General features: G+C 37.4%; 1 protein-coding gene across 1 annotated transcript in view; it reads left to right on the top strand.

Annotated features, from left to right (window-relative positions):
- Nucleotides 1-13,015, top strand: part of CSMD3 (CUB and Sushi multiple domains 3) — a 622,514-nt gene that overhangs the window by 600,173 nt on the left and 9,326 nt on the right. The window contains exons 65-67 of the mRNA XM_026841511.1: nucleotides 1,264-1,443; nucleotides 7,980-8,045; nucleotides 10,170-10,328. Coding sequence (XP_026697312.1) covers nucleotides 1,264-1,443; nucleotides 7,980-8,045; nucleotides 10,170-10,328 — 405 coding nt within the window. The remainder of the gene's footprint in view (nucleotides 1-1,263; nucleotides 1,444-7,979; nucleotides 8,046-10,169; nucleotides 10,329-13,015) is intronic.

Below are 13,015 nucleotides of genomic sequence, written 5' to 3'. Positions count from 1 at the left end.
CTAACACTATAAATTTGCATTACTAGCTTACAGCAGCTAGAAATGTGATTTTGTGAGTGAATTTTTCTACAATAGACTATAAAATTAAAAAAAAAAAAAAGCCCCAAACAAAAAAAAAACCCAACCAAAACCCACAAAACCAAAAAAACCCAAACCAAAATAATGAGAATAACAGACAGCTCTTCATCCAGAGAGATGCTGAAAATAGTAAGTTTCTGTCTAAGAGGGTGTAAACCTTCTAAAGAAGAGAGTAGGTGGTGAGAAACAGGACCTATAGAAAAGCCCAGCACATCCCTAACTTGGACTGGATCAGATAGTTACAATCAGTTCTAGTGATGAGTTTGAGCTGTTTCCCAACTAAAGAGTCAGGATATTTTAAGAAGGGGAAAATAAGGTTTGTAATTGGAAATTTTTGAATCTGAAATAAAGAGAATCTTCACTCATGTACAGGAAGTGGCATTTAATATCTTAGATCACTTATAATTTGGCAATAGTGCTGATTTACAGAAAGTATTATTGTTACTCTTTCTAGTTTTTCAGGTAGCCAGCTGTATTTTTTTGGAAATAGACCTTATAAAGGTGAGACTGACCTTATAGAATCACTTCAGTGTATGGAGAGCATATCCACAGAAGAAAACAACATTAGTGTTTCAGTTGGGGCTAGCATTTCCCCTAAGCAAACAGCAAATCAGTAGCTCAGTGTGGTGAAAGGTGAACTTGCTGTTTTTGAGGTAACGCAAGACTCTCAGATTCTGATGATTGCAAAAGACATGACACTTTACATGAGATTAGGAATGGTAATTAATTTTTCTGACTGATATTTAAAACTTGCCTCACCTACAATTTCTCCTTGACCTTTCAAAGTGTTTTCCAAATGACCCATTTATTTACTGTTATTCAATACTACACAGATATCATAAGTCATGTAATTCATAAGCCATGACTGGTTTTAACTGTAGTAAAATGTGTGCTGCTTATGTTCGCGTATGCAGACAATCAAGTTTGGTTGTGCAAGTGCATTTAAGTTAGTTCTTGTTCACTTGAAATTGAAAGGTTCACTTTCAAGAGTGCATTTATAGGCTCAGAACAGTAATTTATAGATGATATAGTAAATTTTAATGTGAATTTAAAATATATTAATATTTTATTTTAATGATGCTTTTCTCTTCATTAATTACCTTTCAGAATGGTTATTTTAAAAAATAGATTATTTTTTAAGAAATATTTTCACTAACTGAAGCATATTTTGTCTCTTCTTTGTAGCTCACAGCTGTAAGCAACCAGAAACACCAACTCATGCTAATGTTGCAGGAATGGATCTTCCCTCACTTGGTTATACGTTGATTTACACTTGTCAGCCAGGCTTCTTTCTGGCAGGAGGATCAGAGCATAGAGCCTGTAGGTCTGATGGCACATGGACTGGGAAAGTTCCAGTTTGTGAAGGTAAGCTCTTCTGTTTCCCACTGCGTCTCACATACTTCAGTGATTTTCTTTATTTGCAGTCTAATAAGGTAAGGCAGAATATAAGGAGAACTAGGAGGGAGAACGTCTAAGAGGATAACTCTGATCCTTTGCCAGTGTGGTTAATGGGAAATATGCTTTCATGTACTTGTCTTTCATTTACATTCTCAGAGGTGTCAATTCCAGACATAATTCCAGAGGCCAAATACTTGGCTAATATCCGCTTTTAGACTTCCGACTGAGTCAGCTGTGGACTACATTCTCATAAACTCAGTAGAGTAAGATTCTCAAGGCTTTTGAACATGCCTACTAAGATCAGGATAATTTTATTTACAGAGATTGTGTCAGCTGCAGGATAGCTATGACAGTTGTAATATTACTATGATACAGCTGGCATCATGGAAATGTGGTGGGATGACTCACACAACTGGAGTGCTGCAAAGGATGGATATAAACTCTTCATAAGGGATAGGCAAGGAAGGAAAGGCAGTGGGGCACTCTGTATTCCGATCCAATGCTGGGAGAGGTTTCAATATGATCCCAAGAGCGAGATTAAGACACAAACCAGGTCAAATGCCATATACCCAAAATAGGTTTTTATTATTAAAGAAGTGGAATAGTGATAGGACAGAATGGAAGGAAAATACAGAAATAAAGCAAGGATGTGGGATAGGGCTGCAAGAATAGTCACCACCATGGATGCAGCGGTGTCCCGTTGGTCCTCAGCCTTCAGTTCTTCCGTGGTGGGTGCACACGGATCTGGCTTCAATGGTAGAGGCACACCGAGCAAAATTTTCTTTTTTTTTTTTTTTTTTTTTTTTTTTTTTTTTTTTTTTTTTCCTCTGATCCCGCAGGTTTTGTTGCATCTGGCTTCAGGGCAGGAACGTTTGCCTCTCGCCAGTTCATTAGCAATGCATGGGGTCTGGCCTACGCAACAGAGCCACAAACAGCTCCAGGATGGGGCCAGCTCAGCACACCTCTGCCCCTTTGAGGCTTGTCTAAGGAGTCCGACAATGCAGCTGCAAGGAATTGGGGGGGGGCATCCTTCAATACACTCCTGCTTCTCTGGGAGACATTCCCAGACCAATTCACAGGCTGCAGCACCTTCTCATGGAGGTTTGCACAGACACAAGCAAGCTTGGAGACAGTCATGTGACATTTCAGTCTTTCACACCCTGTATGTTAGAGAGTGTTTTGATTGTCTAGAGCTTGATGATGGTGATGATAAGGTTGTTTATGGGTAACATTTATGGCAAGGGTCAATGAGGCAGATACCATGATGGGAGTCTTTTATAGACCCCCCCTACAAGGATAAAGAGGCATACAACATATTCTGTAAGCAGCTGGGAGAAGTCTTATAATCACGAGCCGTCGTCCTCATGGGGGGTGTCAATATACCAGATGACTGCTGGAAATACAATACAGTGGAGAGTAAACAGTCTAGGAGGTTCCTGGAGCATGTGGAAGATAACATCCTGACATGGCTGGTGAGTGAGCCAACAAGGGAAAGCACCACGCTGGACCTGTGTTTTGTGAACAGGGAAGAACTTGTGGGGTGTGATAGTTGGAAGCCATCTTGGGCATAGTGATCACAAAATGATAGAATTTTTGAGTCTTGAAGAAGTCTGCCAAAAGGCAGACTTTAGCCTGGATAAGAGTCTGGTTGACCGAGTCCCTTGGGAGGCAGTCATGAAGGACAAAGGCGTGCAGGAAGGCTGGATATTCTTCAAGAAGGAAACTTTAAAGGCACAGGAACAGGACATGCCCATGTGCCAAAAGACAAGCCAGTGAGGAAGACCAGCCTGGCTGAACAGAGAGCTTTGACTGGAACTCAGGGAAAAAAAATGAATTTATGATCTTTGGAAGAAGGTGCAGGCCACTCAGGAGGATTACAAGGATATTGTGATTTTATGCAGGGAGAAAATCAGAAGGGCCAAGTAGAACTTCATCTGGCTCTGCCTTAAAAGACAAGAAAAATATTTCTATAAATACATTAGCAACAAAAGGAGGGCTATGGAGACTTTGCATATTTTATAGGATGTGGGAGAAACATACTGACAAAATATGAAGAAAAGGCTGATGTACTTAATGCCTTCTCTGCCTCAGTCTTTAATTGTAAGATCAATTGTTCTCAGGGTACCCAGGCCACTGAGCTAGAAGACAGAGATGGGGAGCAGAGTTAAGCCCCCATAATGCAAGGGGAAATACTTAGCAAACTGCTACACCACTTAGACACACACAAGTCTATGTGGCTGGATGGAATCCACCTAAAGGTACTGAGAGGGATGGCAGAAGTGCTCACCAAGCCACTTTCCATCATTTATCAGCAGTCCTGGTTAACTGAGGAGGGCCCAGTTGACTAGAAGTTATCAGATGTGATGCCCGTTTACAAGAAGGGCTGAAAGGAGGATCCAGGGAACTATGGGCCTGTCAGTCTGACAGCGGTGTCATGGTTGGTTATGGAGCAGATCATCTTGAGTTAGGCTATCACATGGCATGTGCAGAACAGCCAGGTGATCAGGCCCAGTCAACGTGGATTTATGAAAGACAAGTCCTGCTTGGCTAACCTGATCTCCGTCTATGACAAAGCGAACCACTTAGTGGATTTAGCAAAAGTCTATGGATGTTGTCTAAAAGGTTTTAAAGCCTTTGACACCATTCCCCACAGCATTCTTCTGTAGAAACGGGCTGCTCATGGCTTGGACAGACACACTTTTTGCTGGGTAAAAACTGGCTGGATGGACAGGCCCAAAGAGCGGTGGTGAATGTAGTTAAATACAGTTGGTTGTCAGTCATAAGTGGCTTTCCCCAGGGCTCAGTGTTGGAGTTAGTTCTGTTTAATATCTTTATCAATGACCTGGATGAGGGATCCAGTACATCCCGAGTAAGTTTGCAGATAACACTAAGTTGGGCAGGAGTGTTGCTTTTTCTGCCTGACGTTAGGAAGGTTCTACAGAGGGATCTGGACAGGCTGAATTGATGGGCTGAGGCCAATTTTATTAGGTTCAAGAAGGCTAAGTGCCGGGTCCTGCACTTGGGACACAACAACCCCATGCATCACTACAGGCTTGGGGAAGAGTGGCTGGAAAGCTGACTGGTGGAAAAGGACCTGGGTGTGTTGGTCATGAGCCAGCAGTGTGCCCAGGTGGCCAAGAAGGCCAGTGGTATCCTGGCTTGTGTCAGAAATAGTGTGGCCAGCAGGACTAGGGAAATGACTGTCCCCCTGCACTCTCCACAGATGAGGTCACACCTTGAGTACTGTGTCAGTTTTGGGCCCTTCACTACAAGAAAGACATTGAGGTGCTGGAGAGTGTCCAGAGAAGGGCAACGAAGCTGGTGAAGGGTCTAGAGCATGGGTCTTATGAGGAGCAGCTGAGGGTACTGGGGTTGTTTAGTCTAGAGAAAAGGAGGCTCAGGAGAGACCTTATCACTCTCTACAACTACCTAAAAAGAAGGTATAGCGAGGTTGGTGTCGGTCTCTTTTCCCAAGTAGCAAGTGATAGGACAAGAGGAAATGGCTTCAAGTTATGCCAAGGATTTAGACTGGATATTGGGAAAAAATTCTTCACTGAAAGGGTTTTCAAGTGTTGGAGCAGGCTTCCCAGGGAAGTGGTCAAGTCACCATCCCTGGAGGCATTTAAAAGACATGTAGATGTCTTTTAATGACAGGGACATGGTTTAGTGGTGGACTTGGCAGTGTTATGTTAACTGTTGGTCTCAGTCTTAAAGTTCTTTTCCAGCCTAAATGATTCTGTGATTGTATGATTCTACTCTAATATTGGAGAAGGATGACTAAAGTCCAAGTAGATGTTTGAATCACTGTATGGAATTAATCTATAGGGTTTAATATTATTTTATAATGGTATGTCAGCAACAATACACTAAGTGGAAATAAATATTTTTTTGCTTTTTTGCTTTGCTTTTTTTATTTTGTCCTTGATGTTCAAACATTTTATTTTGTTTCTGATTTTTACTACATGCTTTATCATGGCAGAGAATTAAAAACTTCATAGCAAAATCATGGTGAGAATGTTTTATTTCATGTGAGATAAGAAACATCCCCAAGTATAGCAACTGTTTGGAACTCTATTTTCTGAATAATTAAAGCAACTTTCACATTACTGATATCTACTGTTTCAGATGTGGTTATCCCCAGGGCTCTTACAGAGGCAATCAAAGGCTATATAGCTAAGTACTACTACTTGGAAGGGAAATAGGAAATGAATATTTTGTATTACTATAAAACAGGTGTCCTGGTATTACATGCCAGGCAAGTGCTGGGGGAAAACAGAGCAGAGCTTTGGGAAAGTGTTGGAAAGCAAGCTACCAGGAAGCTTATGAGTTGTTCCGTACTCAGGAAGTGTTATGGCAGACCAAATGTGATTCATGGATTGTATTTTGATCCAAGAATTTTCTGCTGATGTTATTGAAACAAGTAGTATTATCTGTCCTATCTGATAGTAAGGAACCTTTATGAGATTAAAAAAAAAAACAAAACAAAACAAAACAAAAAACCACCAAACCAAACCAAAACAAAAAAAACACAACCCCCCCCAAAACGTTAAAGTATAACTCTGAGTTTATCTACCTTGTGATATAACTTAGTTTCCCAATGTCCTGAAAAAATGTTATAGAAATGCAAAATATTTAGGGTCAGATATCTTTCTTCTTGCTTTCTAGCAGTGGAGAAAGTCAAGAAAAAGCAACATGTTGTAAAGTATTAACTCTAAGTAAATAAATTAAACTATCTCTTAAATGTTTTCAATTTTACCTGTTACAGAGGGGTGAAAACTTTCTGTCCTATGGAAGGGAGAAGAGCACCAGGTCAGGTTGTTCACCTGTGATTGTGAACTTCAGAAAAAAATAGCTTGGAAATCGATGCAAAGGAGTAAAACATTTGGAGCCGAGAGCTCTAAAAGGATCTGTAGGGAAATTAAAACAGAATTTGGTTCTTTTAAACACAGAACTGCGATCTTGAAATTCCTACTGAGCAAATATATGGACCTAGAAACTTAAACTCCGCAGATAACATGTTTTAGTTGGGATTTATATTTTAAAATTGTATCTAGATTTTATTTTGCATTTAAAATTTCTGTCCTGAACTTGACTAGAAATGTATTCACCTTGACAAAGCTAATTGATTGACTCAACAGCTTTTTATACTGAAGCCCCTTGGAAAGCATGATCCAGAGTATTTCTAACCTGAGCTTTATGTAGACAAAAAGCATTGCTCTGGAGACACACCCTCCAGGTCAACCGTGTTCAGTGATGTTCAGTGAGTTCCTTTCAAAACAGAGAGGAAATAGAGATTAATCGCTCAGTAGTAACAGACCATGAGAACTTCAGGTTGAATTCCAACTGCTGCCATTGTTTCTTGACAGTTTTAATCTATATACCAAGAACAAGCCTTCTGTAATAAGCTAAAAGTTATACTCAAGAAAAATATTCTCAGTTCTTCTTGCTAAATTTTCCTTTTTATGCAGAAAAAAAATACTTTTTTTTTTTTTTTTTTTTTTTTTTTTTTGGGGGGGGGTGGTTTTTTGGTTTGTTTTGTTGTTTTTTTTGGTGGGTGTGGTTTTTGTTTGGTGGTTTGGTGGTTTTTTTGAGTATCAATCAGAAAAGGCCTGGCTTCAAAGCCAAGATCCAAAATCCAAAATACTGAAATAAGCACTGGAGCAAGTAACGGAGCCTAGTGCTGCATGAGAGTATTTTACATTAAGAGACAAAATTATGTGTCTTCTTTATAGTCCAGTGAATCCAAATTAGTTTCTGCAAAATAAAATAGCTTCAGTTGCAGGAAATGACACTGTCCCATTGCATTTAGTTCATCATCTTCAGCAGTGTCAGAGTTCCTGCTCTTAGCAGAGAAGAAACAAAATTTTCCAATTTCCATGTTCAAATCACCTGAGCAGTTTGAGATAGTCTCATTTGTTTCTTTTTTGTTGCCATTCTGTAAAGAAATAGTGATCTCCTCCACTGTTAAGAGATTAAGCATTCATCTTTGGGTTTTCAGTCTGGAACCAAGGTGCCTTAGTAATGCTGAAGATAATTGAGTCCTAGAGAAAAACATGATTTAAAATGCCCTTGATATATTTCTCTTCACTGTTTTGTGTTACATTGATTCCAGTAAAAGCACTAGTCACAGGGGTATTTTGTGTGTATCCGGATTTAAATTATATACCTTGCCACAGATGACATATTAGAAGACATTTCACATATTAGGTGCCTAGTCCATGACTGTGAATCCTGAAATGTGGATTCTGAAGTGAAAACCTACACTGCTTGGGTATTGCAAATGACTTGGTAGCATCTGAGTAACATGACTTATGAGAAAATGGAAGAAATCAGTGGGCGTGTGCTCCTGTGATACTAAGGCTTGAATGAAACCTTATTTGAGTTTAAAAGATCACCTTATATACTTTGTAACAAATAAATTCCATTATGGAAATTATTTTCTTAGTTTCCGAGTAACATATTTGCTTATGATTTGTCTTTTTGCCATTCATTCTTTCAAACAGCTGGTTCCAAAATATTAGTGAAGGATCCCAGACCAGCTTTGGGAACACCAAGTCCCAAACTAAGTGGTAAGTACTTTGATGTATCTTTAGTTTTAAACAATTTCTGTAGAAAACACAATGGGAATCGATTTAGTGAGACTGCACTGAATAGCTTAGAATGGATAAAGGCTATTACATTAACAGAACAAAACCATAATTAATTAAATTATTCCCCAATGTTTTAGGTCTGTCTAGACTATACGGTATTATTTATATTCATATACAATTTCTAAATGTTATGTGATGAGACTTTTATTGGTTTCACTGAAATCACTGTTCTGTGTAAGATCCTATGCAATATACCCATTCAGAATCTACATTACTCACCCAGAAATAGTTTCACATTTTTTTTTCAGTCTTGCACTTCTTTTACATATTGCTAATTTAAATTGCTTTACCTAAATAGTTCAGCATTAGCCTTCAAAAAGCTAGTTTTAGTCTAGAGAAGGTAGTCCCTTTAAATGGGTGAAGTCAACTTCAGTTTTCACTGATTTGTTAAAGAAGTCTATCTTTGGATGTCCTGACTAGATCCAAGAGAAACTTTTCTCTGACCACTGAAGAGATTTTTTGAAAAGAGACATCTCCTTAACTAGAATTAGCCTTTGACTATAACACCATTAAATGTCTAGCAATAATGAATAAAGATTTAAAAGTGATTCCTTATCATAGAGGATTTTGTGGGGGTTTGTGAGGTTTGTTTGTTCGTTGGGGTTTTTTTTGTTTGTGTTGTTTTTGTTTTTTTTTTAAATCAGGTTGTACATAACTTCAAAACTGTGTTTCTTGATGTACTTCATGGCAGTCATGCAATCAGTTCTTTCATTCTGAAGCTTTTTGTACAACTAATCACAAAAAAAAAAAAAGTAAAGATAAGATTTTCTGAAAGTAGGGAAATAAATTTCAGGGATATCACAAATCAACAGAATCAGACTATTTGCACCATGCAGTTCCCTTGTTCACAGTTTACAGGCCCAGTATCTAAGTGGGTTTTTTTTATGTGTTTACTTGTCAAAAAATGTATGCATCTATACATCTATATACACAAATAAAAAACTAGGAAAAGTCTTTTACCCTCCATGGCGAAAACAGCCTGTCACTGTGACCCATAAAATAAATGATGAAGGAAGACTGTCAGGTATTTCAGTGGGCCTCAGTCTTGAATTTTGGGATATCCTGTGAGAGAAGGGGCAAGTATTCTTCTGTGTTTATCTGACATGAGATGGCAATTAACACATGAACCCAGAGCTTTAAGTTCTGTGAGAGTGACTCCAAATAATTTGAAAGTGCTGATTTTAAATAGTGATTATTTATTATAGGGCTAAGCGTGATACATTTCCTTCAGAAAGTATAGTAAACCCATCCTAAGTCACCTTCAATTTAATTGTATAAATGGTATCTCATGTTAAGATTTTAAAGATTTGAATGTATCTGGTTTTACTGGATAGGTAACTTTTATTTTTTTTAACCATACTGTTCTTGGAATAGCATTATTTAATTTTGCAGTTTGATAATGACAAATATTAAATGTAAAGGTATAAATCTACCATGTTTATTCTCCCTGCAGACTGTGATCTATTTTTAGTTTTAAATTAGGGATTTTTATTTTTTTTCTCATGTTGAAGCTCATAATGTTTTTAAGCATTTGAAGATAAGATAAAACTTCATATATAAATTTTTCTTTAGAAAAATTGACTAGGTAATAAAGAAAATGCTTATAGTCTTTTAATGTCATTTAAATATGCTTGTAAAATTTTGATATCTAAATTGATATTAATTCCTGCAAAACTTAATCCTAGTTGTATGTGCCTGTCTGTGCTGGCATAGAAAAGATTCTGCAGTGAGCAGAATCTGGTCTTCTGGTTACAGCTGTTAAATTAGATTTTGTGAAGTCGGTTAATTTTAGGACATGTCCATATTTGAGGAATGAAGCAAATGGAGGTAGAGTTGTGGTTGTGTTCTTCAGTACAAATACATTTCTTTTGTAACTGTTGATGCCAGATTTCTATGCTTTATATGTGAAGATTATGCCCAATAGACTTAAAAACAGAGAGGGAAGAGAAAATGCTAATATTTAACATATACTTTTTTGAATGTTTGACTTCAAAAGTATCAAATATTGCAAAATGTACTGAAACATGTTTGATGTGTATATAGTTCCTGATGATGTATTTGCCCAAAATTATATATGGAAAGGATCTTACAATTACAAAAGCAAGAAACAGCCCATGACTTTGACAGTCACCAGTTTCAATGCAACTTCAGGAAGAGTAAATGCAACACTTACAAACAGCAATATGGAATTGCTGCTATCAGGTATGGGATAAGACATATTCATTTCTACTTATTTTCTTCTGTATGCATAACACTTAAACTTTTAATATCTTCTGGCAACTTTCTTAGCTTATCAAAGAATTTCTTATTATAGTTCAGTTACTTTCAAATGTTGGGATTTTTCCACCTTTTCCTTCTCTCCCTTTTTTTTAATTTCCTGGGTTTTTATTATATTTGGAGTTAACAGTCAATGAGGAACAAAAGAATCATCCTAATTCTAATACTCTTCCTTAAATATCGTAAATAAACTTAAATTGCTGTTCCTGAAAATGTCTTAATTCTTAATCATACAATTTCCCTGTAATAGCCTATTAATAACTAATAAGCAGTATGATTAAATTGATATGTGTTGACCTAATGACATGAACTTGAAGAGCATGAAGAGGTTACACCTGTTAAACTAGCTGATATAGTTTAAAAAGCTAGCTACCCTTCACGCTGTGATTTCAGAAGAACACTTTGATTGCAATCTTGGTTTATGATATTCCACAGTTCCTGCCACACAGAGCATTGTTGCCATGGTTATGTTGGCACAATATGCAGTTGTTTGTACTGTGAACCATCAGTAGAAACTAGTGATATGGCGTGACAAGCAAGCAAACAAAAATACTGTAAAAATGTTTGGGGTTATAGTTTTTGCTTGTTTTTCAAAATCTGTCATTCCTGTGATTGAGCTATCTCAGACACCCAGACAGTGGGCCTGTCACACCACAGGAGTGTCAGGCTATAACACAGGGGTGTGAATAAGCATAAAAGACACACCTGAAATCAGTATTATCACTCAAAACTTAGTTTCTTGAACCTTCATCCTTTGTCTACAACACTTTTTACAAAGACTGAAGAAACCTAAAAATGACAGTTATGTATAGGCTGGACACTGCTGGTTTAATCTTTTTCATCCCTTAAGGAACCCTTTCTCTGAAGTAGTTTAACATCACTCTGTCTTTGCTAACACCTCTGAGATAAATGACCGAACATTGACCTGTTGGAAAAAGATATGGGGGGAAAGTTCAGCCCATATGTTTCTGAGAGGAGTGGTCTACAGGAAGAATGTAATGGGCCAAAGAATCCATTTCTCTGTTGAGATCTCAGTTTCTAGTATTCAGTAGAATAGTGAATTTTTGACACTAGGTTTGTCTACTGAAGTTATTTGCCTTTTGAAGACTCTCACTTGAGAGGCTGTAGATGGACTGGATGTTTCATAAAATATTTTCTGACTGGTAACTCTGTTTGTCTTGACTATTTGTGCTAACTTATTCTATTGTATGATGTCTGTTTAGGTTCAGCCATGCAATTTCTATGAGGGTTTTAGGTGCAGCAGATGTAGTATTTCATATTTTTAGGATTAGTAAAAGTACAAACTGTGTTTTCTCACCCAACCTCCTCTTCCAAATAAAAAGGTTCCCTCATTTGGACACAAAAGTGATTACAAATGCCCATTTTTGATCTACATACAGGCATTACACATGTCATCAGGTAATTAATATTATTTTCTTTCCCTGTTTCACAGATAGAAAACTGAGATCCTGTATATTGAAAGAGTATCATAGGGCCAAGGAAGTAAGGATGAATCAAAAAAGACATTTAGATGCCAGGAAGCTGATTTCTCCTATACTCAACTTGTAGTTTTTGAAAACAAAAGTAGTTCTCTCCCCCTGAGATACTTAGTGTTTTGCATTCCATCATTTGCTGCATCTTTTTTTAACTTTTTATTTTGGCACCTGCACTTGCTGTAATTATAGTATATATGTCTGTCACAGGTTAGAAATGGTCATGTTCTTTTGATCAGATTAGGACAAGTGAAAATAGCAATGCTCTTACTTGTTTATTTGGCTCAGATTAAACACTCTCTTGTACACTGGGAAATCAGTTGCCAGCTCTGAAGAAGCACACAGACCTTTCACCAAGAAATGCTTGTAAAACCACCATTGTAAATTAGCAGGGAACAGTGATGCCTTGGTCTGTGGGATAATTTTTCGCTATGCTCTTGTTTGAGCATATGAACATAATGTTCATGCCCATGTACACACACCAGAGCTGTCAGCCCCTTGCAAGTATTTCCTAAATGTACATTTATAAGATACTTCCATGGTAGATGTGAGAATTTATTTTTTTTTCCCCAAGTTCCAAATGAATCCTAGATGCACACTGTACAAGCTCTTGAAGAAACTGAATACTCTGTGATAATGTTAATGCAGTCCTGAAGACAAGAGAATAAACCCTATCTTACCAAGGCATATTCATTTGAGCTAAGCGCAGTGTTAACATGAAAGTAAGTCTTCCTATTAGCTCAGAGATGAGTTATATATGATACCTCTTATAGGGCAATCACCTATTCTTAATGTGGAGAAAGCTTTTGTTCTGTGAATTTAGGCATGTAAATGAGAAATGTGAATTAGGAATCTCATTGTTCTGTCTCTTACCACAGTTTCTGAAAAAAAGGAAATTTGCATCTTAAATTGAATTGAACTTTTGAGATGCCCATCTCTGTTTAGTCTGTGGTAAGAGCCTAGAGTAAATAAACTAACAGGACAAAGTTAAATGTCTTTTCTTAGTTAGGATATATCTGGGCAGGTGATCTTTTTCCATTGGTTTGGGATTTTTTCTCAGATTAGCAACCATCAAGACAGACATAGCCATCTTCTGTTTTGTTTTGGTTTTTTTTCTTT

Source organism: Athene cunicularia, assembly GCF_003259725.1.
Source record: "Athene cunicularia isolate RWA chromosome 2 unlocalized genomic scaffold, athCun1 chr2_part1, whole genome shotgun sequence".
Classification (NCBI taxonomy): domain Eukaryota; kingdom Metazoa; phylum Chordata; class Aves; order Strigiformes; family Strigidae; genus Athene; species Athene cunicularia.
The sequence above is the reverse complement of the archived record's forward strand: the minus strand, read 5'-3'. Positions and strand labels throughout refer to the sequence as shown.